At 36.8% G+C, this 27,759-nt stretch overlaps 2 protein-coding genes across 5 annotated transcripts in view; one reads left to right on the top strand and one right to left on the bottom strand.

Moving 5' to 3' along the window:
• LOC136842700 (protein KRI1 homolog) overlaps window positions 1-21,740 on the top strand; it is a 72,322-nt gene extending 50,582 nt beyond the window's left edge. For all 4 annotated transcript variants that reach the window (XM_067110369.1, XM_067110368.1, XM_067110371.1 and 1 more), the window contains 8 exons: window positions 1,467-1,624; window positions 3,777-3,896; window positions 5,365-5,599; window positions 9,407-9,542; window positions 16,883-16,986; window positions 17,980-18,240; window positions 19,892-20,055; window positions 20,484-21,740. In XM_067110369.1, the coding sequence (XP_066966470.1) occupies window positions 1,467-1,624; window positions 3,777-3,896; window positions 5,365-5,599; window positions 9,407-9,542; window positions 16,883-16,986; window positions 17,980-18,240; window positions 19,892-20,055; window positions 20,484-21,714 (2,409 nt within the window). In that variant the 3' untranslated portion in view covers window positions 21,715-21,740. The remainder of the gene's footprint in view (window positions 1-1,466; window positions 1,625-3,776; window positions 3,897-5,364; window positions 5,600-9,406; window positions 9,543-16,882; window positions 16,987-17,979; window positions 18,241-19,891; window positions 20,056-20,483) is intronic.
• A 1,044-nt stretch (window positions 21,741-22,784) lies between these two features.
• Window positions 22,785-27,759, bottom strand: part of 128up (GTP-binding protein 128up) — a 37,178-nt gene continuing 32,203 nt past the window's right edge. Inside the window, exon 9 of the mRNA XM_067110372.1 lies at window positions 22,785-23,711. Within this exon, the coding sequence (XP_066966473.1) occupies window positions 23,609-23,711 (103 nt within the window). The 3' untranslated portion in view covers window positions 22,785-23,608. The remainder of the gene's footprint in view (window positions 23,712-27,759) is intronic.

Below are 27,759 nucleotides of genomic sequence, written 5' to 3' on the forward strand. Positions count from 1 at the left end.
GGAGAACCTTGGATAATCAAGATCTTGAAGGAGGGGTACTCAATACCATTCAAGTAGTATCCCCCATTAGTCTCCATGCCAATCTCATTGATGGCTTACTCAAAACGCTCCAAGAGATATGTGGCTCTTTCAGAGGAAGTGTCAGCCCTCCTCCGGAAGAGAGCTATAGAGGAGGTAGAGGATTGCTCCATGAAAGGCTTTTACATCCGTCTTTTCGTAGTCCAAGTCATCGAGGTTGGAGACCTGTCCTCAATGTCAGCGCTCTGAACTTCCTCGTCCAGAAGACAAAGTTCAAAATGGAGACGAACCAATTAGTATTATCATCCATTCATGAGAACGATTGGATGATTGCTGTCAACATGCATGATGCATATTACCATGTCCCAGTTCATCTAGACTCCAGGAAGTATCTCGGGTTCGTCTTCGAGGACAGTCTTTCAGTTTCGGGCCCTGTGCTTCAGCCTCTCTACAGCTCCTCAAGTTTTTACGTTAGTGCTCGCCCCTCTTGCGAAGTGGCTGCCTCTTGTCAGCATCATCGTATGCTTTTACCCGGATGACTGGCTCCTCAGATCACCATCACAGAAGTGCACGAAGGACCTACAGAAGACCCTTCTCCTCACCCAAGAGCTAGGAATACTGATCAATCTGCAGAAGTCACAGCTTACTCCAACTCAGGAGATTCTTTATTTAGGGATGAGGATCAACTCTGAGTTTTCGGGCTTTTCCATCCCCCAAGAGAATCGATTCCTCTCTACAGACGATCCACAGTTTTCTCTCTCCCGTCTTGCTTGGCAAATCAGTGGATGAGTTTTGGGAACTCTCGCCTCCATCAAACAGTTTGTAAAGTTAGGCAGACTCCATATGAGAGTTCTTCAGTTCTTCCTAAAAGCAAATTGGAACAGGAAAACACAACCAGACTCAAGTCGGACCTGCAATGGTGGACGTCCGAAGAAAGATTTTCGGAGGAAAAGGGGGTTGCCACTTACAGGGTGCCTTGCAGCTTGACTTCAAATGCATTGCACTCTGCATTTAAATTTTCATCCATTCCTTTTGGTCTCTTCTTACCTTGCTTTCCAATTTCTTTAACTTTAGCTTGCTGTGATTTTCACCTCTTGATTAAGAACAAATCCTTAAGCCAAACCCCTAAAGAATCGAGAAATGTGACACTGTGGCCCCATTAAACTATTGTATAATACAGTACATAATAATAATTATGCATTATAATATTGCTCTACAGTACTGTTTGATTGTAGCTAGCTTTGGGAAGCTTTGTGAGCCATGGTATATTGATTTTTAGCTCCATTCATTTTGCCTGTGCTATTATTTTAGTAGAAATGGATAGCATTTATAATTTTAGACATTAAAGGGATATTTGATTTAAAACAGGTCTGGTTACTGTCAATTTATGTACAGCACAGTATTGTGTTACATTACATTTTTATTAAAAAATATATTTTTTTTTACAGACCCCAAAGAATGAAGCTGTAGAATTTGTCAAAGGTAAAAAATCTGCATTAGGTGATGAAAAACAACAGGAGGTACTAGAAACTTTAAAAAATGTATGGAGCAGTGACAAGTTGTCCAAAAAGGATAAATGGCTGGTTGACTTTTTCCTCAATGAGAGGTAAGTGATTGTCTGTCATAGTTTCAGTTAATTGTCTTTATCTATGTTGTATTCCTTCAGAACTGGGATGCATTGAAGGCCATATAAAATATGGAAATTATTTAACATCTCAGTTGAGTATTGATATCTATCCATTAATAGTGAAGTGGAACTGCCAACAATTTAATCTTCCGATCAACATCAGTGAGAGTAACAGACAATTCAGTATTTCAGTTTTCATTTCATTCAAAGGAAGAGCAGCACAAACTGTACTGAAATTTGTATTTGTGTACTGTACATACATTGTTTTGAAAGCATTAAAAAGGTTACCTACAAAGTCCAAAATTTATGATGAAAAAGAGCTCCACCTTTTGTTTTGTAAAGTAATTTTTTTTATTGCAAATTAACAGAGAGAGAATATCCATTATTTCAGGGACCTATTGTGTTAGTGCTAATGAAATCTCATTTTTATAGTGTGGAAGTTATTACTAGTCTGTAATTCGATAATGAATTGTCCTTTGTGAGCATGCAAGAAAAGTTTATGAAGAGAGGAATTAAAATGTACTCATTTGATGAAGAGTTGATTGAAAATTTGTGTATATGTGCCAAGTACAAATCATTGTCTTGATTAAAAGCCTTTTAATTCAGTGTTTTCAAAGGTAGAGTGCCTAACAATCATCTTAAGAAATCAGCACTTTTATTTGCTAGGGCTTGAGGAACATCCTTCAGCTGGGGTTATAACTTTTATCTTCCTCTTCAGTTTAGTTTTACCTCTAGTTTCTGGTGGGACATGCATTTTGGTTGTTGGATTTTATTTTATTGAAATTCGATTATAACAAAATCACATAACAGTCATTGAAGAAACCTTGTAATTCATAAAACTGAAACAACCTCAGCAGAATCAGTAAATAAGAAAACTTACTTAGAAATAGCAGAAGCAGAGTACTCAAAGTAAAGAAATGGCAGCAAGAACCTGCCAGGCCAAAACATTAAAAGTAGATGTAATATTCATTCACACAGTGCCGTGGAAAGTATATCAGGACATTATTAGAACTAAACAGGAGTGAATGGACAAGCAGCACATCATGAGAGCTGCAAAATATGGTGCAGTTCTGGGAGAGCAAGCAGCAGATATCAGTTCTAAGTGGGGATACACAGAGGAATGGAAAGAATGCCCTCTAGCACTCTGGACATGTACAGTGGGGTTTTTCATCCTTCAGTATCTGTTAAGTTGTTGTGTCGGGGAAAATATTTTCACAGAATAAAGCTTTTTATGGTTAATAGGTTTGTAGAAAAATTCTTGTAAAAACATGTTGACTTCTGTTGTGAAAACCAGTACTGTATTTGTTATTTATTGCTAAACACTAGTTCTTATTGGTTAGTTAAGTTCAGGCAGCTATATTGTAAGTGGTCTACTTTAATTGTGCAAATATGCGTAGTATTGACAGCACTGTGCTTAAGTATTAGTAACCTTATTTTCATATTGCTATTCATGATAGAGGGACTAGTTTTATATTAATTGAGAGGAAGTTTATTGCTCCATTTGAACCATATTTTATACTCTAACTTGAGTTTTTGTATTTTTATATCTTCCTTCAGTGTGGGTTGTGTTGTCTAATGGTATTTATATCCTACTGGTAATTGTTCATAATGTTGCCTTTTCCAGTAGTACTTTCAGGTACTGTAAATGTAATTTTCTCAAAATGCATTTGAAAAGTGATGTATTGTAACTGGAGAGTAAAAGTTATCTCAAGATTATTTATTGATTTTTATTAGTTAATTTATTTTCTTAAATTGACTGTTATTTTGAATTTTTCAACTGTCATATTTTTTCATCACTTAGTTTTTTATAATATATCTATGGCTATGCAGAATTATTAACCACTGTAATGAAGCTTTTTCTTCTTCACCTCTTATTTACTCATTGTAAATTTGCAATTTTTTTGACAACCTTTTTATCTGAAACATCAAATCGTACTTTTTTGCAGATTAATGTTATTAGGGTTTTTAACCAGAACACCTGAGTTAAAAGTCTTGACACTCTTAGGCGACCAGAACTTTTTGCAGATAGATTTTCCGCTAAAAAGGTATTCTCTTCCTTTGTATAATATTATGTACTTTTTTTATACCCATGTTAGCTTAATTTGTTTTAAAAAATAACATATATTTTCAGGTACTTAGGAGACGATGATGGTGAAGGATATGATGAAAGTGCCCTGCTTGATGAAGAGGAAATGTCAGAGAAAGACAATGAGAAAGAACCAGATCCACTGGCCTCCCAGTATAAATTTAGGTATTATATTTTGGATTTTTTATGGATGAAGCAGTTTGTTACTGCAGCTGCATCCTTATTTCTTTAACCCTCACCCATGTTAATTGCAGAAGTATGGAAAAGTAATAATGCAGTATAGACAAAGATTACAAAGTATAAAGTAAAACAAAAATGATGTTATTGATTTGAGAAATAAAAACATCAGCAATAAAGACATTTGTCAAAATTGCCATATATGTTCAGCACAAGAGAGAAATATGATTAAAAGGCACCCTTATTCCCACCTCATTTTCAACATGGGAACAGTGGAATAACACAGCAGAACCAAGGCAAATCATACATTCACCTAAATACTTGCATTATAAATACAGGTGAATTAGAAATTAAATGATTAAGAAAATAAACTTGTTGTTCAAAAAATATTAAATAAAAATATTAAATGCCTGCTAAAAAGAAATGTGGTTACAGTAGCCACCCAGCATCACTGTATCGTAATAAAAAATATGTATTTATTTTTAATCAGCAGATCACCATCAATTTGAAAGGCTAACTGGCAGTTGCGCTTGTTGAAACTTGCTGGATAAGTGATTCGTTTTTCATTTTGATGGTGCACCTTTAGTGTTAGCATTCCATAATGTAGCATAATTTTGTTGTTACAATGGCAGTTTGTTTTTAATTTATTTCTAAAGGAATTTTTATAAATGTTAAATATCTTTCATATGTACACATTAAGACTGCGCGCTCTCTCTCTCTCTCTCTCTCTCTCTCTCTCTCTCTCTCTCTCTCTCTCTCTCTCTCTCTCTCTCTCTCTCTCTCTCTCTCTCTAATTTAACATAATTTTACTGTTACCTTGGTTATTCTTTTCATTAAGCATTACGGACTGTTTTCTCTCTCTCTCTCAAAAGTTTGTGATAATGTATTGAATCAACTCATTCATGCAATGATTTTACATGTTATAAATAGAATAATACTCTATATAAGATAAAGAGTGTGAAAGGTCAAAATTATGCAGGCAAAAGGTACTAGGACAAGAGACGAGGATCAATACATTTTCAGAGTACAGTAATATTTTTCACAGTACAAAAAGAGTGCAAAGACAGAGGGGTATACAATCACAGGTAGCAAAGGGGTAATTCTATCAAAATTGCCACAAATGCACTTGGACACCAGGTTGTGGGTAGTGATTACTGTACTTACTTTGCCATCTGTTTCAAACAGAATACAGTAAGCTGAAATTGATAGATATTAAATATGATTTTCATGGTATAGAGGAGGGAATGTATTATTATTACCTCTGATGGCTGAATGTGAGTACACTTTGAACTTAGTAGGGTATAAGTTTGAATCTTGGTCAGGTTAGAAACAGTTACTGTATAGAATTCCATTTGGATGTGAGTTATTCCCTAGGTAATGGGTTATTTATATACTATATAAATATAAATATGTAATGTATAAGATTAATGTAATTTTTAAAATTTATTTTTTATAGGCATCAGGAGCCAGGGGATTTAATAAAACGTCATCCCAGAACTGTTCCTGATTCTTTGCGACAAAAGAACGAAAAGCGCAAAGCAAGACGTGAAGCTGCAAAAGAGCGACAGATACAAAAGAAAGAAGAAAAGAGGAAGGAAATTGAGCTTTTGAAAGCCATGAAGTATAAAGAGATTGAAGAGAAAATTGAGAAGATAAAGGAAGCTTCTGGGAATGAAGATATTGATTTAGGAGTGAGTATTTTACTGTATACTCAATGACAAGTATTTAGCTGAGATTATACGTTCAAACTATATAAGCTATTTTGCCTCTGTTATAATGTTTCATTAAATGAACAGTTATGGAAAACTTCAACCCAGTCAGAGAATCCTTTACCTGGGAATGATCATAGACACTGCCTTGTTGAGAGTCTTCCCATCAGACCAGAAGATAGAGAAGTTCAGTACAGCGGCTCGCTCCTTCCTATCCGAATGAAACCAACCGGCTTGGCAATGGCAAGTGATCCTAGGACTTTTGACATCACTAGAGAAGCTGGTTCTTTACGGCCATCTTCATCTTCGTTCCCTGCAATGGAGGCTGAAGGAATTTTGGTCTCCAGCGAGAAACTCTCCTCATCTACAGATCCCTCTGTCGACAGAGGTAAAATGCGACCTTCTGTGGTGGTTGGATGACGAAAACCTGACAGTGGGAATATCTCTTCATTCCCCCCCTCCGGAGCTCCTGTTCTCAGATGCTTCTTCCGAAGGTTGTGGAGCACATCTAGAAGATCTGACTTCAGGTGTGTGGAGTCCTCAGGACAGGAAACTTTACGTCAACGTGCTAGAGTTGCAAGCAGCCTTCCTAGCACTTCAGGAGTTTCAAGAAAGGGTGATGGGCCACTCTGCTGTTCTGATGTCGGACAACACTACAGTGGTAGCTTATGTGAACAAATGGGGGGCTAATGTCACGCCAGCTTCACTTGATAATAGTACAGTTACACCAGTGGGCTATCAACAACTCAGTGGACCTCATGGCCAGGTACATTCCAGGCAAGAGGAATGTAGCAGCTGACAAGCTAAGTCGTCGGGGACAAGTTCTAGAGACAGAGTGGTTTCTGCATCAGGAGGTGGCAGACAGGCTTTTTCATCTGTGGGGGAGAGCAGTGATAGACCTCTTCGTGACAAGATTCAACAGGAAGCTAGAGGTCTGTTGTTCAGTAGCTCCAGATCTCTTTCCGTGGCAGAAGACACCCTTCAACATCGTTGGGACAACCTGGATATCTACACCTTTCCCCCTTTTGCCTGATCAGTCATATCCAGAACAGATTGATGGTTTCCCAGAATCCCAGGATGACCCTTGTAGCTCCTTTAGGGTCTCAAACAGAATGGTTTCCGAACCTTCTAACTCTGCTCTCAGCAGTCCCGAGAGAAATACCCCCTTGGCACTATCTTCTCTGTCAACCTCGTGTAGAGTGATGCCATCAATCGGTAACATCCCTATCTCTTCACACTTGGAGACTATCCAGTATCTCCTGCAAGCAAAAGGCTTTTCTCGCAGATCAACGACACAAATGTTTGGTTACCTCAGAAGATCTTCAACTGTGTATCGGGAAACAGGCTGCCTACTGTGATTGGTATTGTCGACAGGGTTTCTCGGAACCTCTATTCAGCGAATGGCTGATTTTCTGATGTTCCTCAGAACAGAAAAACACCTTTCTGTTTCTGCTATTAACGGCTATAGAGCTGCCTTGGGATTGGTTCTTCGTTTGAAAGACATGGACCTAAATTCATCTTGGGAAATCTCTGTGCTGCTCAAAAGTTTTGAACAGTCTTGTTCTCCTAGAGAACTGAAACCTCCTGCCTGGGATCTGACTCTGGTGCTAAGTAATCTCACTCAAGCCCCATACAAACCACTGCGTCGGTTATCGTACTGGAACTTGACCCTCAAGACGGTTTTCCTCCTAGGCCTGGCTTCTTTGAAGAGAATGGGCGAAGTACATGGCCTAACTTTTGATGTTAAACATACCAGGGGTTGGAAGTCAGCAGCATTCAAATTTGTCCCAGAATTCGTGGCCAAGACTCAAAACCCGTCAGTTCATGATGACAGGTTTACCTTCTTTTCCATCCCTTCCCTCTGGGATTTTGTTAACAACCATCCAGATGCATTGCTCCTTCGCCCCATCGGAGCACTGCATTGCTATCTAAAAAGGACTCGACATCTCAGACTGGGATGCTGAAGACTTTTTGTTAGCACAGGCCGGATGAAGAAAGAAGTGTCCAAGAGTACTATTTTGTTTTGACTTTGTGAAGTGATTAGGCATGCCTACTCCTCATCATCATTGTCTACTGCCAATACTGTGCATGGAAGAGCACATGACATTAGAGGACTAAGCAGCTCCTCCTTGGCATTCAAGAAGAACTTATCTGTTCATAGAATTTTGAATGCTGGTTCTTGGCTCCGCCAAACCACGGTCACTTCCTACTACCTGAGGGACATTGCCCACAGGTCCTTGAACACTTTTTCCTTGGGTCAGGTGGTGGCTGCTCAACAAGTTGTGTAGCTCATCCAGTGCCCCTAGTGGGACAGTTTTGTATCTTGCCTAAGATGATGGTATGCTAAGATGATGGTATGAAAGTGGGGATGATTGAGATGACTGGTCTCTTTTCCTTCCCCATATTCCCTTCTTCTCTATGTATGGGCGGTAAGAAGATGGTTCCATTCTTGGGTTTACAAGTTTAATAGAAATGATATTGGGAATTGCAGTTGGAGGAGAAATGAAGGCAGTTAGACTGAAATAATTAACCAATATTGCATAAAAGGATAGAAAAAAAGAGTGGGAACATTAACTGAGGGTATGGAGAAAAAATGCTTTTAGATGAAATGAGTGGGTGTAAATGGAGTTTTTTTTATAATAATCAATTGAATAAGAAGGATTGCTTCACAGTTTTCTGATGTGGGCTTCTGTGGTGAATCATCTTTTTAAGATAAGGAATGGAAAGATACTGAGAAGAGCTGGTGTGACAAAATAGCATAAGAAGAAATGTTGAGTAGGCCTTTTTATGTAGTGGCTAATTTAGACAAATAAATTTTTGCTGAATTCTGAGAATTATACACAGGATTTGTTTATCTTCATTGTATATTTTAAGGTTTATTACCCAGTGTTAATGCCAATATTTGACAGAAATATTGTCTAGGACTGTCCTAAAATTGTGGAATAGGTAAAGGGACAGAATTTAAGGACATTGGGAAACAAAGAGAGGGAAAGGAAGCCTTTGGAGATGATGCATTAGATGTAATGAGCCTCCATTAATAGAAAATGGTAGATGCTTTAGATAGCATTATAGTAAAGCTCTTTCTGTGACAGAAGCACAGTAATAGTACTGTTGAGCATGCATTTGCTTATCTACTTTTGTTTTTTGTAATTGATCATAGTGAACTTTACCTTTTGCCATGGAGACAGGAGGTCTTGCCACAGCTTATTGCTTTCATTGAAAAGGATGTACATAAGAATTCTTAGTTTTATGAGCAGGGAGATTCTAACAGATTAGAAGCTGGTATGTGGAATACTGTGCAGATGACAAAAGATAAAAGACAAAAGATAATTAACTGAGCTCTGGTATTTTAAGAGGATGGAGAAGAGAGATATTTAGAATCTACTGGTCACTGTTACAAGATACAGTACATATGTAATTTTACTTACCACAGTGCCCTCGTAACTTCTTGATTTTATCACTTTAGAAATGCATGTCACTACTAATTTGGATCTAAATGAAGAAGAATTAAGATATTGTGATGACCAGGCATTATTCAAACTCACATTTGGGGTATCAGAACGAGTTAACATTAACTGCCTAGCCACGAAGAAATGCCTAATTTCATTAAGGTCCAGAAATAGATCATACATATCAACAGTCTAGCTCATTCCTTCCAGGATCGATCTTGCATTCTCTCTCTGCACGTGTGCTGTTGTAGTTTGTATTTATGAAACAGAAGTTGTTTAAATTCCATTGCTTTTATTATTAGTATAGGAATATTTATTAAAGTAATCATTTTTATTTCAGGATATAGATTTTGAGGGAGATTTTGACCCAGCTGCTCATGATGCTTATATGGAAAAAATACTTGGTGATTCTTATTATAATGATGGTAATGTTGAAGAAGACTTGCCAGAATTTGAAGATGACATTGATGATGGTAGTAAGTACCTATGGCACATAAGTTGCAAGAGAACAAACCTGTACTCATTGAACCCAGAAATTTCACAAGCTGTATTTTTAAATATAATATCCCATCCCACCTTGAATCATACCTGAAATTCCCTTTGCCCAAATTGTTTCTCAAGAACATTCTCTAGAAAAGTTTAATAGTAGAGTCATTGAACATAATGCTATTTAGAAAGATCACATAAAGCTATTGATTACTGGGTTTGCTGTAATCCATGAGGATGAGTCATATTCACTGCCTCCTTATTTACTACAGAGTTGACAACATTAGTTAAAGCTTTGAAACCTAAGCAAAAGTATGGCCTTCACCTAAAATCTCTTGCTAGGATTTAATAACATTTCAACCATTTGTTCTTAAATTTACGTCTGTGTGAATGATATGCTCAGGTTTTATGCATTGTTTGTGCTTTCTGGTGTGAGATACAGGCAGTCCCCGGTTAACGGCGGGCTCGGTTAACAGCGATTCGGTTTTATGGGGCTTGTCTAGCGACAAAAATCAGCAATTTTCGGCGCCGAAAATCGCCGCTTTCTGCTTATCGGCGCCGATAACCAAAAATCGGTGCTTTTCGGCGCCAATAACCCCCGAAAATCGCCAAAATCGCCGATTTTCAGTTAGTGGCGATTTTCAGTTATCATCACACCCTCAGAAACAGAACCCCGCTGATAACCGGCGACTGCCTGTATAAACATTTCAGGTTAAAATTCATTCCTCGCCACATTGCCTTAATGGCACAAACATAGCGATCGTGCTCCATTTGCATTGTTTAGGTTTTCCTGTACATGGACAACAATACCATATGGGAATTTTTGTTTCGGCATAAATTCAATTTCCATTTAAAGATAACCATGGGGGAAGGTTTCGTCCCATTTGCCATACACGTTAAAACAACAGTAAAATGTGTTCTTTCACGCCCAGTAGTTTTGATTAAAATACTTTCTCTCCAATATTGTTTACAGTCGAGTTTAATGGCATATTTAAGTGCAGGGGTTTCATCCATGTTGCCCATGCATGATAATTTATAGTCATTAGCGCTTGAACATTGTTTGTTTTCTCAGCTTCAGCTACAACTTGCAGCTTAAATTTAGCAATATATTTCCTTGCAATCTTTTCTCCACAGCGAATCTGTTCTTATCCGATTCGGTTGCTCATAGCCACGGCCCAGACCGTGTTCATAGCAAAACAGTTGTTTCTCGTGCAGTTGTTTATGGCTGCACTTGTTCACTCACGAGTATAACGTAACTAACAATACTTTTATCATTCGCTTTTACTTTTTTAAACTAGAAGATGGGATAGAGAGATGGGTTAACCCTTAAACGCCTATTGGACGTATCATACGTCGACTAAAATTGTCTGTTGGGTGCCGAGTGGACGTACCGTACGTCGACTACAAAAAATTTCAACCTTCGGTCAACTTTGACTCGACCGAAATGTTCGAAAAACGCAATTGTAAGCTAAAACTCTTACATTCTAGTAATATTCAATCATGTACCTTCATTTTGCAACAAATTGGAAGTCTCTAGCACAATATTTCGATTTATGGTGAATTTTTGAAAAAAACTTTTTTCTTACGCACGGGAGGTAACTCAGCCGAAAATTTCATAAATTCTTTCGTCATTTTGTCGTAATTTTTGCACTGTTCTATATTAGCCGTTACACAAAGTTTTATATATGAAAATGTGTGCAATTTCATGTACAATACAGCAAAATACAACCCATGGTTGTAGCTTTTATCAGTTTGGAAATATTTTCATATAAACCACGATAACTGCCAAAATTTCAACCTTTGGTCAACTTTGACTCGACCGAAATGGTCAAAAAACGCAATTTTAAGCTAAAACTCTTACGATCTAGTAATATTCAATCATTTACCTTCATTTTTCAACCAATTGGAAGTCTCTAGCACAATATTTCGATTTATGGTGAATTTTTGAAAAAAACTTTTTCCTACGTCCGCGCCAGAAATTCTTTAAATCACGTTGTCGTAATGTTTGCACTGTTTTATATTAGTCGTTACATAAAGTTTTATATATAGAAATGTGCGCAATTTCATGTAGAATACAACAGAAAATAACTCATGGTTGTAGCTTTTATCAATTTTGAAATATTTTCATATAAATCACGATAACTGCCAAAATTTCAAGCTTCGGTCAACTTTAACTCGACCGAAATGGTAAAAACGCAATTATAAGCTAAAACTCTTACATTCTAGTAATATTCAATCATGTACCTTCATTTTGCAACAAACTGGAAGTCTCTAGCACAATATTTCGATTTATGGTGAATTTCTGAAAAAAAAATTTTCCGTATGTCTCGCTATGTAACTCGGCCGAACATCTCATAAATTCTTTCGTCATGTTGTCGTAATGTTTGCATCGTTTTACATTAGTCGTTACATAAACTTTTATATATGAAAATGTGCGCAATTTCATGTAGAATACAACAGAAAATAGCTCATGGTTGTAGCTTTTATCAGTTTTGAAATATTTTCACAAATACGATAACTGCCAAAATTTCAACCTTCGGTCAACTTTAACTCGACCGAAATGGTCAAAAAACGCAATTGTAAGCTAAAACTCTTACATTCTAGTAATATTCAATCGTTTAACTTCATTTTGCAATAAATTGGAAGTCTCTAGCACAATATTTTGATTTATGGTGAATTTTTTAAAAAAACATTTTCCTTACGTCTGCGCGGTAACTCGACCGAACATCTCAGAAATTCTTTCATCTCGTTGTCGTAATATTTGCACCACTTTATATTAGTCGTTACATAAAGTTTTATATATGAAAATGTGCGCAATTTCATGTACAATACAACAAAAAATAACTCATGGTCGTAGCTTTTATCAGTTTTGAAATATTTCCATATAAATCACGATAAATAGAAAAAATTCGACTTTCAGTCAACTTTAACTCGACCGAAATAGTCGAAAACTGCAATTGTAAGCTAAAACACTTACAGTCTAGTAATATTCAATCAATTAGCTTCATTTTTCAACAAACAGGAAGTCTCTAGCACAATATTTCGATTTATGGTGAATTTTTGAAAAAAAACATTTTTTTACGTCCTCACGTTACGAATTCATGCATCATTTTGTGATAATATTTTCTCTGTGTTGCTTTGATCGTTTTAAAATTTGTTATATACCAAAATCATTGAAATTTAGTGTACAATACAACTAAAAAAAAATAACTCATTAGCTTTAACCGTTTTGCTTACAGCACGATTTGTATACAACTATATACAAGTTTTTTTTTTTTTCGCTGTCATATATTCCAATATTTATATATGATAATGATATTTTTTTTCATTTCTGATGGTTTTCATACTAAACTTCAGGCAATGACAAAAAAAAAATGAGCCAAAAATGAACTCTTAATCTTAAAAACTAAGCGTGCTGTGATTTTTTGAAAAAAACTTTTTTTCCACTTCGGCGCTAACTCACCGAACGCCGCCGGCATACGGGAGACGTTTTTGTAAATAGGGCTTCAGCGTTAAAGGGTTAAAGAGGTTAGTCCTTAGTAATCTGGTCTCTTATAAAAGGAACTCGCATGATACACGAGATAATGTACATGATAAAATCATTTTTTATGGGTGAAAATTGGGGGTCACATGATGCGCGAGATCACGCGTTAACGAGTATATACAGCAAACAAAATTATAAATTCGATTCTATATGTGTTTTTCCCTAACACATCACCTAAAAGGGAAACCATTGTTTTGTTTATGTTTCACCGCCAATCATAAGCAACCCCTAACAATGATACGATAAAGTATGATAATTATCGTAAATAATTATCGTTCGTATGACTGAGTTGTTCTAAACAGTTACAAACAGCCTGAATTTTTGAAGAAAAATGAATATTATGTCATCCTAAATGTTATCTACTGTAATTACACTACTTTACCAAAAGATAAAGGTTGCTGTGAGCGCAACCATAACTCGATGTTTACATTTTGTCAGCTGGCTGGCCTTGCATAGATAAGAGTTGATTTCATGGATATGGAATTATTCCTTGAATAGGGTATTTGTTATGAAGATACGCCAATAATATGGTATTTATTATGAGGATATGCCAATAATATATTAGGTAAAAATGGTTTTATTACCTTTATTATCACTTTATTTCATAATGTGAATCTTTTCATATATGTTGGTGGTTATTGCACCGAGGCCTAGGCTAGCCTACCAATAAACATCACTTAGAATTCAAGGTTTGATTTTTAGAATGGTAGTATAAGACGACCCTCAATTTTTAGGGGTGAATTTTATGATTTAAAGGTTGTCTTGTATGTGGAAATATAGGGTAAATCTTTACAAAGCATCGGATATGGATCGTATTTTGGAAATAGCTATTTGAAGGCACAGTCGAATTGGCAGAAATATGCAGTGATGTGTAATGTGGATAATTAAGTCACTTATCTGAGTAAATCAAAGAAATTTAAAGAGAAACTTAGCTAAATTTAGTAAACACCCAGAGAGAGAGGCTAGTTGTGATGTAGACTACGACATCAGACGCAATAGCGGGGTTCCCAGAACAGTAGTATGATGATCATAGAAACACAAATATTTGACCCTCTTGTACAATAAGCAATACCTTGAGTAGGATATGCGATAATTATCGAAATTTTATTTTCTCCATTTCCATCGAAATTTCTTCACTTATGGTCTGCTCAAAGCTCAAGACCCCGATTCACAAAAGGCTGGCTTAATCTTAAACAAACAACAGCATATCCTTTTACATAATTTTATATTACAATATTTGTTTTTTTTTTTATTTCATATTTCCTTCAATATCAATAAAGCTCTGTATAATCAATGAACTATGAATTACGAGTATTAGTCAGCACTACAGTGTAGTTATGATTAAATGAAATATATAATAAACAATGTAAATGAAATAATTAAAATAACTGAAAATTGAAAGAATGAGTAACTTCAAATCCATAAAAAAATAAATAAATAGATAATACCAGGAATACATAGACTCACTGATAACCACTCAACAACCCTACATGGTGTCAGTTTCAAGTAAATGAATCAAGCATATAGAAAAACGAAACTGACACAGAGGCACACAAATTAAATAATGAAAGGAGAGTAGTGTACTATACCAAGCACTGTGGATTTATTATGGGATTGATCATGCATGATGTTACATTAATTTAGCAGGACTAAGCAGGAACACGTTAACCGGAACTTTTGAGACAATATGAAGCAACAGAAACCCCAGGTTAACAATGGTTTTCACAGAGTCTTACTGTAAGACTTGGTGCATATTTCAAGTTAAAGGAAACATGAATTGCGCCATGGAACTGTATTGCACAGTTAATATTCTCATTTGATGCCCATTCCATTATTGTACTCTAGTACTTAGAGACATGACTCATTGAAAAGAGGAGAGAGAGAGAGAGGAGTATGTAGGGTAGGTGTTTGAGTGTGTGAAACAATATAAGAATTCCATATATCACTACTGTTACTATTACCACCATTTGAGTCTTCATTCATAAAGTATATGGGCGGTGTGTCTAGTAAAGTACGTCATACTTCAGTATCAATGAGTTAGGGGTAGCCTTCAGTAAAGAAGTTTTACTAGCCTCTATCTACAAGCCTGCTAGACTTAGCTAAGTTTCCCTTTAAATTTCTTTGATTTACTCTTATAAGTGCCGTAATTATCAACATTAGACATCACTGCATATTTTTGCCAATTAGGCTGTGGCTTCAAGTAGCCATATCCAAAATACAATCCATATCCGATGCTTTGGTAAGATTTTATCGGCGAAAATCAGTTAGACACAGCCCTGAAATGCACAGTAGTGTGTTATCAGACAAGGAGGTAATGGTTTTGAATGTCAGTGTCATCTACAGGGGGTTTCGAAATTAGACCCCCCCCCCCTCTACAGCATAAACTAAAATTGATATGGACAAAAACAAAAATAATTCAGAACAGGTATTTATTTAAGTTTCTCTCTGAGTATTTAATATTTTGTGTGGCCTCCATCTGCCTGTACCACAGCTTGCATTCTTGAGGGATATGATTTCAGCAAATCGCAAAAAAGCTGAGACTCAAACTCCATTTCCCTGAGCACTTCGGTCACCTCTCTTTGCAGGTCGTTGAGGCTTGGTATACCATCATAGTTCACTGTGCGCGCTCAACACGATCCTTTAAGATACTACCAATGTTTTCACACACATTAAGGTCAGGGGAGCTGCCTGGAAATTCACTTGACAAAAAGAAATCGACACCACTGTTTCAAAGCAGCTCCTGTGTCTGAAGAGCCTTGAAACATGGTGCCTTATCATGCAAAAATGTGACTTCTTCAACAGATAACACATTTTCAGGATGTTTGAGGAAAGGAAATACTCCACCAGTAAGCACAGTTTCTCTGAAGTATTCGCCATTCCATGACTGTCCTTTTTCTTTGATGATCCACATTAACCGTTTGGCTGTGAAACCGAGAAAAATTCCCAAACATTCAGGAAATTTCACAACTTGGCGATAGCACACGTCATCGCTGATATCATCCAACTTTGCAGTCCAAATGATGTCATTTTCATGATTTGGCTTCCTGACTGTGTAAATGAAGAATTCATCTGATGCGGCAACATGGAGAAAGTCAGCTTCATCCCAATCTTTAAGAAATGAACACAAAACCATGCACGGTCTTCTCTATGTTGCTGAATGATGTTGGGCTTGCTGATAACATGGAAATGGCTTGATACCAGATTTTTTCAACTCACGATATACAGCACTATAACTTCTCTTCTTTCCCCTTTTTGTTTCTAGTTCAAATGCCAATTTATGTAAAGACTTTCTTGGTCTACCCACTGCCTCAGCTATGATGTCTTTTGACTCCTGAGAAAGGACTTCAGGCCTTTCAAGATTCTCACTCTTTTCACGATGGCAGTCGTGTGGATTTTTGTTCCAGTTTCTTTTAACAAAGGATTCATCTCTTTTAATGTATTTAGCTATCCAGGAATGTGAAATGAAGGATGCATCAGCATCCCTGGCCTCTCTGAAGGTTATAGCCCGGATTCAGTAAATCCATCTGATTTCCTCCGAGTCGTTAGCCATGGCTGTATCTAACTCCGTCACTCAGTCTGAAAATACAAGAAATGTAAAATGAAAAATAGCTTAATAGAAACTTAAAATAATGTACTTGGAGATAGGCTATAGCAGAAAACTTCATAACTTTCCATTTGTTCTGTGGAAGGGGGGCCCTCTAATTTCAAAACACCCAGTAATTAACTGTAACTTCAAATTTCAGCTGGTTGAATTTCATGTATATAACTTCACTTTATCACTCCCAGAGTATTTTGACAATTGGACTCAACCCAGCAATGCAGCTGATGAATCCCATCATGAAGAAGCAGAGGGTGATGGATTTGAAGATTATTGTGATGAAGATTTCAATGTGAGTATTATTTGTAACTTTTAATTTTATATAACCCATGTTATTTTGATTATTGCTATACAGATTCTTTTATAAGTAACTTCAGTTATCCTGTATTTAGACTAAATCCATAACTAACTTTGTTGTTAACTTTGAAAGTAAATGACTTATTACTGACAAATTTTTCAACTTCATCCAGGCAAAATACCAGATTGAATAATGATTATCAGAAGTTGAAATAGCTTAAACAGAGAAGTAGACTGTGTTGAAAAGAATAAAGTTGAGCCCTATCCACAAATGGCACTGGGGACATTTCTTGTAGAATCACATACTGGGCTACAGGATAGTGTAGTAGGCAGGCCAACTCTTTCTAACCCATCTCTGACTATCAGTTGATGCTTTATCTCCTACTTTCCTAGGGAGATGAGAATTTTTTTGTAGATACAGACAGAGAAATTTCCAAGAATTTATTATTTGTGTGGCTGGGTATTTTATAAGAAGATATATTTCATTACTGTAGTTTAAGAATGCTAGTTGTGGCCCCAGTGAAGTTTGATGGATTTTTATTAAGCAGTGATGCTAACACAGGATTTTACTAATATTCATAAAAATTATTTTTATGTAATTAAGCATTGGCCATGTGATGTTATTCTGAAACTTGCATATACTGTGACAGTGAACTGAAAAATCTCAGTAATTAAGCCAGTTCTATCAGTTATGATTTTTAACTCAGTGGTTTGGTGAACTGAAAAATCTCAGTAATTAAGCCAATTCTATCAGTTATGATTTTTAACTCGGTGGTTTGGTTAAAATATTTGTTAATACATAGTATAATCCTGATAGGATAGGCATTCCTTGTTGTAATTTGAAACCTTACTGGCTTTATTTGTTCCCAGCAGTTGAGTGGTGGGATTTGTATAATGAAGGTGAAAGATAACCAGAGTAAAATAAACTCTATTGTAAGTATAAACTTTTAATGAGAATATTTTTGGTTATTTTACTTTCTTATTTCAGATGGACGCTGACTATGATCCAACAAAAGCTGAAGAAGTAGAGAAGAAAAAAGCATCTACTAGGCGTAAAGTTCGACACAGATCTGTATTTTCAAAGGCTTTAGAGAAGAAAAAGCCTCTGTTTGATCCCAATGAAAAAGACTTTGCTTCATATTTTGAGGAGTATTATAAGCTGGATTTTGAAGATGTTGTTGGAGGAATTCCATGTCGGTTCAAATACAGAAAAGTTGAAGCCAATGACTTTGGTTTAACCACAGGAGAGGTAAGTTTGTTCTGAATTATACATATTTGGTTTAGCCACAGGAGAGGTAAGTTTGTTCTGAATTATACATATTTGGTTTAGCCACAGGAGAGGTAAGTTTATTCTGAATTATACATATTTTCTATCATTTTGAACTCAGAATTTGTCGGATGATGGTTTTCTACAGAAAATTGTGGTGGAGTATGGGTTTTAGGCAAAGAGCAGACACATGGATCCATATGGTCTAAAAAAATTATGATTTGGAATAAAAATTAATTTAATTATCCACTACGTAGTACCTTGCCCAATTTACCAACTGCCCATTGATATACTACACAAGGGGATTATAGGATCCTTTCAGGATTGGGCAATCTGAAGCTGGTGTTATGTATGGTATCCAATGATGGTTCCACCAGTGCTTGAGCTGCCTGCATTTGACCTAGATGTTCACTTCAACCACATCCAGTTACCTAATTCCAGTCTTTCTTCTGTTAAGCATCACAATGCACCAAGTTTTTCTATCTACTCTTTTGAGGAGAGTATTACCTGGTATTCTGCCTTGTATGGTGCATAGTACTATTTTGATCCCCTCTCTCATTTTAGTAGTTAGTGCCCATCTTATGTAGTCTCTGTTAAGCTACATTGTCATGTAGCATATACATTGAAGGGTCCTTTGTGCATTTCTGTATGAGGAATAATTAATTTACAAAACTCTTTCATTATATTTTTACCAGTTCATTATACTTTTACCAGTGCCTTACAATAGTCCCTCATTATATATTTACTATTGCCTTACAATAGTCCCTCATCCAGTCATCTAGAACACTGCTCAAATAAATTTTGTGCATCCTGTAAATTGTCTGTCCTTTCATCACCAAACTTTTGAATTCTTCAATCATCTACTTTCTTTGAGCTCTATAAATCCACTTGCATCTTTTAATGGTACCCTGCAAACTGATGGAAGGAGCAGTCTGTAGTCATTCCTTGTTACCCACAGGATTGCACATTCGTAAGAGTGGATCCTTTACCTAGCTAATTACTGATAAGATTCTTTTAGATTCAGGACTTTACATGACTGCTCATTTTTCTTTTTTTTTTTATATAATCTAGGCCTAACCTCCTCGGTCTTGGAGATAGAATAGAATATACAATTTAGGCCAAAGGCCAAGTACTGGGACCTATGTTTCTTGGAGATCCCATTCAACCAGTGCCACTCAAGGCACATTGTGGACAATAAGTCTCTTTATGCAGTTGCAACACTGCCTTTTACTTTCACCTATTCTCTTTTGATATCTTACCATCTAGCTGCCCAGCTTATTTTGCCTTACCTACCTCCATGACCCTGTAGAGTTTCCATTCCTGGTTACGGATAACTTCTCATCTGAAACTTTCAGTCAGCATTTGAAAGTCACCTTGGAACCAAGTACCACACCAAAACTATTTTTTAATACTAAGGAATACTGTATGTATACTTTTTTACACACAAATGGCCAGCCCTAACAGCACATGCAGGAGTGGGTATTTGAAATATATTTACATTGAATGAAGGTTCAATTTAGGGCCTTTGTATGCTAAAGATAAAAAGAAAAATTCATAATAAACTTGCATTTTTGCTTGGTAAAGTATTTAAGCACAAAATAAAATTAAGTGGGTTTCGTGTATCATATTCCAGATATTAACAGCTCAAAACTGTGACCTTAATAAATGGATTGGACTAAAAAAAATTATGCAGTACAACCGCAGTAATGAATTGGAATCCAAAGAACGTCAAAGATATCGCGAACGTGCTAAGCATTTGCATGTGAAGCAGAAAATTTTGCCAAGCTTGTTTGACGAGTAAGTACTGTATATTGTTCTTGTACTTGCTGTGTTGGTAGACTTGTTGACAGTACGTAGTGTACAATATTGTATCTATTATAAAACTGCTTTTTTTAATGTTGCTATTCATAATAATAGTGTTATATATATATCTTTACTGCAACACAGTTCGCTTAAAATTCTTAAAGTAAACCACCTTTACAGATAACAGTCATGCAAACCTAACTTTGGTAAGGACACTAGAAACTGATATAATACAGTTTAGCATATAAAGTGAAAGTTATGCCTTGTCAAATATGCCAGTACCCCTTATAGATGGTTTTATTTCTTCAGTTGAATGTAGCAAAACAAAAACTCTTCATTATAGCTGAATTCATCAGTCATCAAAGGTATGGTTGCCTTGCTTTTGGAATGTATTGTTCCTGATTAAATTATATGATTTTCAGAAATCCTGAGTTGGCAGCTGAGAGGGAACGTGAAAAGAGACGCTTAAAAAATTTAAAACGGAAACAAAAGAAATGGAAGTTAAGGGAAGGAATTGTAGATGAAAATAGCACTGATGCTGTTAAGGAAGATGAAAAAGAACATTCACTTGACAATGAAAAGAACATTCAAGGGAAAATAGGAACTGGAGTTGAAGATCCAAGCAAAGTAATTGCAGAAGATAAGAAATTGAAAAAGAAAAGAAAGAAAACTGATGACAATATGCAGGCCCAGGAAGATCATAAGTCCTTAAATCAGGAAGAAACATCCACATCTGTAACAGAGAGCCCAAAAAAGAAAAAGAAGAAAAAGAACAAGGAACATAAAGATGAGCAAAATATCTATGAAAATGGTACTCTGGATGAAACTGAAATAATTGTAAATGACAGTACTGCTGATAAACTACAGACTGATGAAAATATGTCTGAAAAGAAAAAGAAGAAAAAATCCAGAGATCAGTCTGCAGATCCTAGTCATACAGGAGACTCAGTTGTAAGTCCTACTGTGGAAGAGAATGTAACAGAAAGCCCAAAAAAGAAAAAGAAAAAGAGTAAGGAAACAAAAGACGAGCAAGATATCCATGAAAATAGCACTCGTCCCATTGTGGAAGAGAATGTAACAGAAAGCCCAAAAAAGAAAAAGAAGAAAAAGAGTAAGGAAACAAAAGATGAGCAAAATATCCATGAAAATGGCACTCTGGATGAAACTGAAATAGTTGTAAATAATGATACTGATAAACTACAAACTGATGAAAATATGCCTGAAAAGAAAAAGAAAAAGAAGAAATCCAGAGATCAGTCTGCAGATCCTAGTGATATTCAGCACTCAACTGTAAATCCTACTGCAGAAGAGAATGAGGATAATAACTCTCAACCTGAGGCTGTTGTAGATCAAAATGGTTTAAGTAAATCAAGTGAAAATAAAAGTAAACATAAAAATCATAAACCTGGAGCTGATGAACAGAAAGGTGAAGTGTATAAGAAAAAGAAGTCCAAAAAGCATAAGGAATTTGCAAAAGACAATTCCATCAAAAAGAAGTCCAAAAAGATAAAAAATCTAAAAAAGATGAAACATCTCATAAAGAAACATAAAGGAGTTCCATACTTTGAAGGCATTAGTGATGCACGGCTAGAAGCCTATGGGCAAAACCCGAAAAAGGTGAAAAATAGAGTATTTTATGGAGAAGACTTTTAAGTTGTACATAAAAGATTTTGGTTTTATTTTGCTTATGTTTATCCTTTCTAATTTATAACACCAGACTGTTATTTATATGCACACCAAACTGTTACTTTTTGCTGACTACAAAGAATTTGTTCTTGGAAAATATCAAATAGCTAATTTTAAGTTTCTCAGAAAATTAACTAAAAGATCAGAGACAGAAGCATACCTTGAAATTATATCAAAATGACCAAAAGTATTCAAACGAGATAAATTTAAAGCCTGTTACTCAGAGTTCTGGATTTGCAATAGTAGGACCATTAAGTCCCAATCCTTTATTTAAAAAGAGTAAGTTGTTCCAATGACTAGGTATGAAGGCAAAAAATATGCCACTGCAGTTATGGTTAGGGATTTGATACTGGTCTACCTTCCTTCCACACCACTAATTCAATGCTACAGAATTTACAACTTTAACAGAAATTGGCTCTCTCTCTTAACCATCACAGGGTAGCAAGAGTTACTAATAATCAGATGAAGAGGTTGGACCACCTTCTGTAACCTGTAAGATTATTCATTCCACTCTATTGTTGGATTCCTCAATCTGTCACCTTCTAATGTTGGATTCCTCAATCTGTCACCTTCTAACAGGCTTAAAGATATAGCCATTTTAGCTCTGATAACTTCATCAGCTGGATCTGGCATTCCAACCTCTTTTGTCTTAGACAAAGACCATGGCGTCACTATTGTTGGGGGGGGGGGGGCAGTCAGATGCTTGGTTCCCCCAGTTGAAATTCCCTTTGTAGCTAAACTTTAACCCTTACAGTACTTGATACATATGCATATAGTAAGAGTTGAAAATTAATTAAAAATTGAGCTCTATAATTTCAAATACAGGTTTACTAATTACTGATACAGTACTATTATTTTCCTTCATTCACATGGATATATACATTCGAGAATAGTATATTTTACTAATTACAGAAATGGTACAATAGTTTTGTGTAATTTTCTTTGGCCCCCAAAAAATATCTTGGGCCCCACCTAGGTCCCCCCCCCCCCCAAGATGGAATGCCAGCTACGCCACTGGACAAAAATAATCATAGCTGTAATCTGTAAGATATCTTTAATATAATTTGTTTAGGAAGAGACAAAGTGGACAGGTTAATATAAAAAAATTAACATGATTAGAAAACCAACATCAGTCTGATACCAAAAATTTTTGCACTCTAGTTTATACCATTTTAAATCAGAAAATTACAATGGATTTTTGAAATAAGAACATCATTACCCAAATGCAGCATAAACATTTTTAATTCACTTGGGAGTCTTTTTTAACTGGTTTGACCTTACAATTAAATTACAAACACAATATATAGGATGTGTTTTTAAATTTACTTTCAATATAAAGGCACTGCAATTTCTTGAAACCTGTTAAAACACAGATGGAACTGTACATAAAGTGTCAAAATATTTAGGGATATTTTCCATGCTGGTTAGTAGAATTATACATGGAAATGGCACTGCAGAAAATTTAGTCTGTTCAATACTGATGCCCTCTACATCACTTAACCTGAAGCATGGCATAAAAAAAAAACCAATGCAGTCAAAATCAACCTCCTCTGTTATTTGAAAGAAAATTCATACTTTATTAATGTGTGCCTTTGTATACTGAAAAGATACAAAATCTTCCCTGTGTCACTTACAAAAATTCTAAAATTACTAATTTTACTCCAAAACTTATATTTATATGAAGCTATACAGTGAATGAAAGAAAATACAAGAACAGATACACCTTTCACTTCTTAGAAGGAAATATAACAATGTGTAAAAAGATTTTCCAACCAATCCACAGTAAGGAGTGTTAAAAGAAAATGCATTCCCTTAACTGCCACCTCTACTTTAGTTGACCAAATACTGTAGGCTACTTTTATTACACCTTCTTACATATCTGAACTACATCCTCATCATTTAAGACATGTTCCTTACCAACCTTCTGTGGCTGATGCTTGACTGAACTTCCCCAAACAAGGGCACTGAAAAAGAAAAATGGATAGTTATTAAGACTGCTTGTAAATCCAACTGATACTAAGAACCAAGATGAAGTAAAAAAAATTCTAAAAACTGTGGAATGAAAATGTAAGATTATTTTCATTATTATTTGATAGTTTATCCAAACCAAGTGATAGAGAAAAACGGTAAAAGAGTATTATGGCAATTGCATTAAAAAAGAAAATGTTATGTTGTGTTACAACAAAGGCAGTCAGTATAATAATGCAACCAGAAGTACTATTTAAAATGGACAAGGTTATACCCAATAATTACCCCATAACGGGGTAGTGCAATCAGTGGACCTCATGTGGTGCACTGCACGTGTTTGCAGCAGGGTCTAGCTGGACCCATTTTTTTACCTTCTGACTTCACCTCCATTCCCACTTCCTTTCTTCAATTTTCCATCCAACCTCTGTAACAATCACTTCATAGTTCCCCTTTAGACTCTTGTACTTCATTTATTTTCTACATCCCTAACTTGCTGTCCAACCACTCCAACTCTCTCTTTTCACTTTCTTTAGCACTGACTGACTAAATTTGTCCTAGGACTTGGCTTTTTAGCATAATTTCCATGAAGCCCATCCAATCCAATACCCTATATAATTGTGAATCTTGAGAAGGCAACTGACAGTCATTATGTAAGCAGAGAATACTGGAATAAGTCATTAGGATAGTGATCTTACCAGACCATAACACAAAATCTAAAGCAAAGAGAGTGGCAAGTATAAGAATTTTTGAAAACTATTGGTGCTCATCAAGGCTTAGCACTGGGACCTTTGTTTCTCAACATAATAATGAAGGATGATACAAAGGAGTGTAAGAAAGAAGACCTCTGAGAGTTGCTCACATGCAGATGATTTGGTGTAGCAGTGGAGAGAGAAAAAATATTTAAAACATGGAAATCGGGATGAGTGAGCAAAGGACTGAAAATCAATTTAGGCACAATGCTAAAGGTGACCAGTAAGGAATCCACAGTAACTATATGAACACTGAAGAATGTGAGGGTGAAGTGAACTTAAACATTTGTACTGTATGTACCAAATAATGTCAAGAATGAAGTAAGGATGCTCAAAGTACAAACTGAATAAAAAGAGCAAATGTTATGGCCCGACAGGTATTAAAAAGGTTAATTATTTTTGTTACCTTGGGTTCATGCTGGATTATGAAGAAGGTACTGAGTGTGTAATAAGTTTATATAGTAGTAACAGCCTGGACAAAGTGGGGACTGCTACACCACTAGTTAGTGAGAATCCCATTAATTAAGAGAACATGAATTATGCATTCTGAAAAAGTGATACAGAATGCTATGATTCATAAATGAAGAGTAGTGAAGGATCACCATATGAATGAAGAGTAGTGAAGGATCACCATATGAATGAAGAGTAGTGAAGGATCACCATATGAATGAAGAAGGTACAAAAAAGATGTAGGGTCCACTAGCTGAAAAATAAATTTCAAAGATGAAGGTGGTCTGGGCGTGCAATAAAAAGGTAAAGTCTGACAAAAGCTTTACTAATGATGATAATGATGAAAGTTATCAAATCATGGAAAAATGAACATGTAACCCTTTATGTACATATATGCAGTACAGTATTGCAAACAGTTCCAAAATGACACTTTTATAATAAAGTTTTACATATACTTACCCAGTTCATGTAATTACATAGCTATTAGTTTTCCAAGTACGGCAGCCTAAATTCAAATTTCAGGGATAGCGCTTCAATTGCTCAGTGTAATTGCACAGTACCACCCCCTAATGGCAATACTAAGAACAACTTAACTAACCACCCCATTCTGTTTTATGACTAATGTCCATCAGACCAGAGGGGAGGAGGGAGGGCTCCGATCATGTAATTACTGGGTAAGTATATATAAAACTTGATTTTATTATAAGAAATGTCATTTTCATATAAGTGACTTACCCAGTGATTACATAGCTGATTCCAAACTGATAAGAGGTGGGATCAGGGACATATTCTACTCCAAAACAACCCAATAACGCTGACACCTACACTGAAATAAAGCCACAACCCATCCACTGAGAGTGGTGGGTGCTCCAGGTACGTTGTACCCCCGGCTCTCCAAACTCAGCACTTTACTGAAAAGGTGAAGAGATAGTAGGAGAACATCCTGTGCTTCCTTCCGCAATGCCATGCCAATTACTAGAAATGGTCTTGAGGTTTTCAAACATTTCAACAATGTTTAAGCTTTCATAAAAATAGTGAGAAGCAAAGATCATTTACACTTCCAGTAGGTCAAAAGTAGAATGGACATACGGAGCATACAGCGTCTGAAAACTAAGCAGGTACAAGCTATTCTGATGCCCTTAGCCCTGCTTCAAAGTAGGCAAAATGCACTCCAAAAAAAACTTGACTGTCTCAAAAATGAAGTCCATATAAGATGGAGAACAACATGTTTAGACAGAGGGAGAGATGGGTTCTTGCCATAACTCCCTAGGTTATGGATGGTTCTCTGAGTTCTGGTTCAGCTCAGGGAATTTCTGAAGAACTCCAACTGGACAGACAGCTCTCTATACTACTTCCAAGCTGGGGAGCGCTACTGGGCACTTGTAGCAAGAGCTGGACCCAGATGAGCTGGGTGCCAGGCGAGCTAGGGGGTCAGGAGCTGGCGGACACCCGGAGAAAGAGTTGGCGCCAGGTGAGCTAGGAGTTCAGGAGCTGGCGGACACTCGGAGCATGAGCTGACCCCAGAGGAGCTGGGTGCCAGGTGAGCTTGGAGCTTGGGAGCTTGCGGACACTTGGAGCACAATTTGACGCCAGGCTGTGGCTGGCGCCAGAGGAGCTGGGTGCCAGGTGAGCTCAGAGTTCAGGAGCTGGTGGACACTCAGAGCGTGAGCTGGCGCCGGCCACAGGAGCTGGGTGCCAGGCGAGTTAGACCATGAGATGTCGGGTGCTCCTGGAAATCAAGGAAGTCCGTAACGATCTAAAAGGAGAAAAATTGGATCCAGGTCTTGGATGGGACCTTGAACTTGGCTAAAATACCCAAGGGTAACAAACAATCTGAGTCAATTTCTTCCTGGCTTGGATGGATAAAAGACTTGAGGAGGGATGGAGATTAGGAATAAATCTAGTCTATGTGCTTAAACCTGAGTCAAGCATAGCTCTATACTGTACTCCTAAATGGAGGAGTACTAGAGAACCTAGACCTCCTCAGAAAAGAGGTAAATTGCCATCGGGTCACATATGTCTTAAAAGGGGAGACGAAGTCTCTGAGGTAATAGTTATGGAAAATCGACCCCTTAGTCTGGTAGATGTAGCCAAAAGACTGACATTTGCATGCCATAGTCTCTGCGATAGATCTCAAAACTTTTTCAACTGACAAGCCTCCATATTGCCTGGAGCCTGTCCGGGCAAGAGCAGACCACATTTGGTGGTATCTCTTGAGGGAGGTTGACAGAGGAGAAACAGTTGGGGAAGGGACCTGGAAGGTTCACCAACAACTGTCGCAGATTCGGGAGTCATTCTAAGTAGGACAGAATGGGGCTATGACGATTCTCATAACGTTACAGTGAGCCTGAAACTTACTTAGGGCTTCCCTGAACCATAAGAATGTGTCAGGCGAGGAGAACCAAGAAGGATCGGTCTGTATTTGGCGACTGTTGGCCATAATAGAGGGTCTGGGACCGGAAAATAGGGAGGAGACAAAGGGTCCTTGTGGTGACAGACAGGCCCAAAGTCGTCTCACCCCATAGGGCCTGCAGATCCCGAGAGACCAGGGGATCGAAGGCCCACTCGGAAGGAAGGACACTCTTCTGATGGCTCGATACGACTGCCAGACCTTTAGAGCCCTGAAAAACTCGTGTGTCCGTAATACTTGATTGATTTGCTCACCGAAGAAATTATTTTGTTGTTGGAAGGTCATGGCATGAACTGCAGGTAAAGTCCGGACTCGCTGTCGACTCAGCGGCCTGTGTGGACTGACAGTACTTCATACACCCTGAAGCATATGCGGAGCTGGAAGTGGAACAGAACTTATATCTGGCAAACTTAATCCACCAAAATCTAGGCACAA

This window comes from Macrobrachium rosenbergii, chromosome 10, assembly GCF_040412425.1.
Source record: "Macrobrachium rosenbergii isolate ZJJX-2024 chromosome 10, ASM4041242v1, whole genome shotgun sequence".
NCBI classification, from domain to species: Eukaryota; Metazoa; Arthropoda; class Malacostraca; order Decapoda; family Palaemonidae; genus Macrobrachium; species Macrobrachium rosenbergii.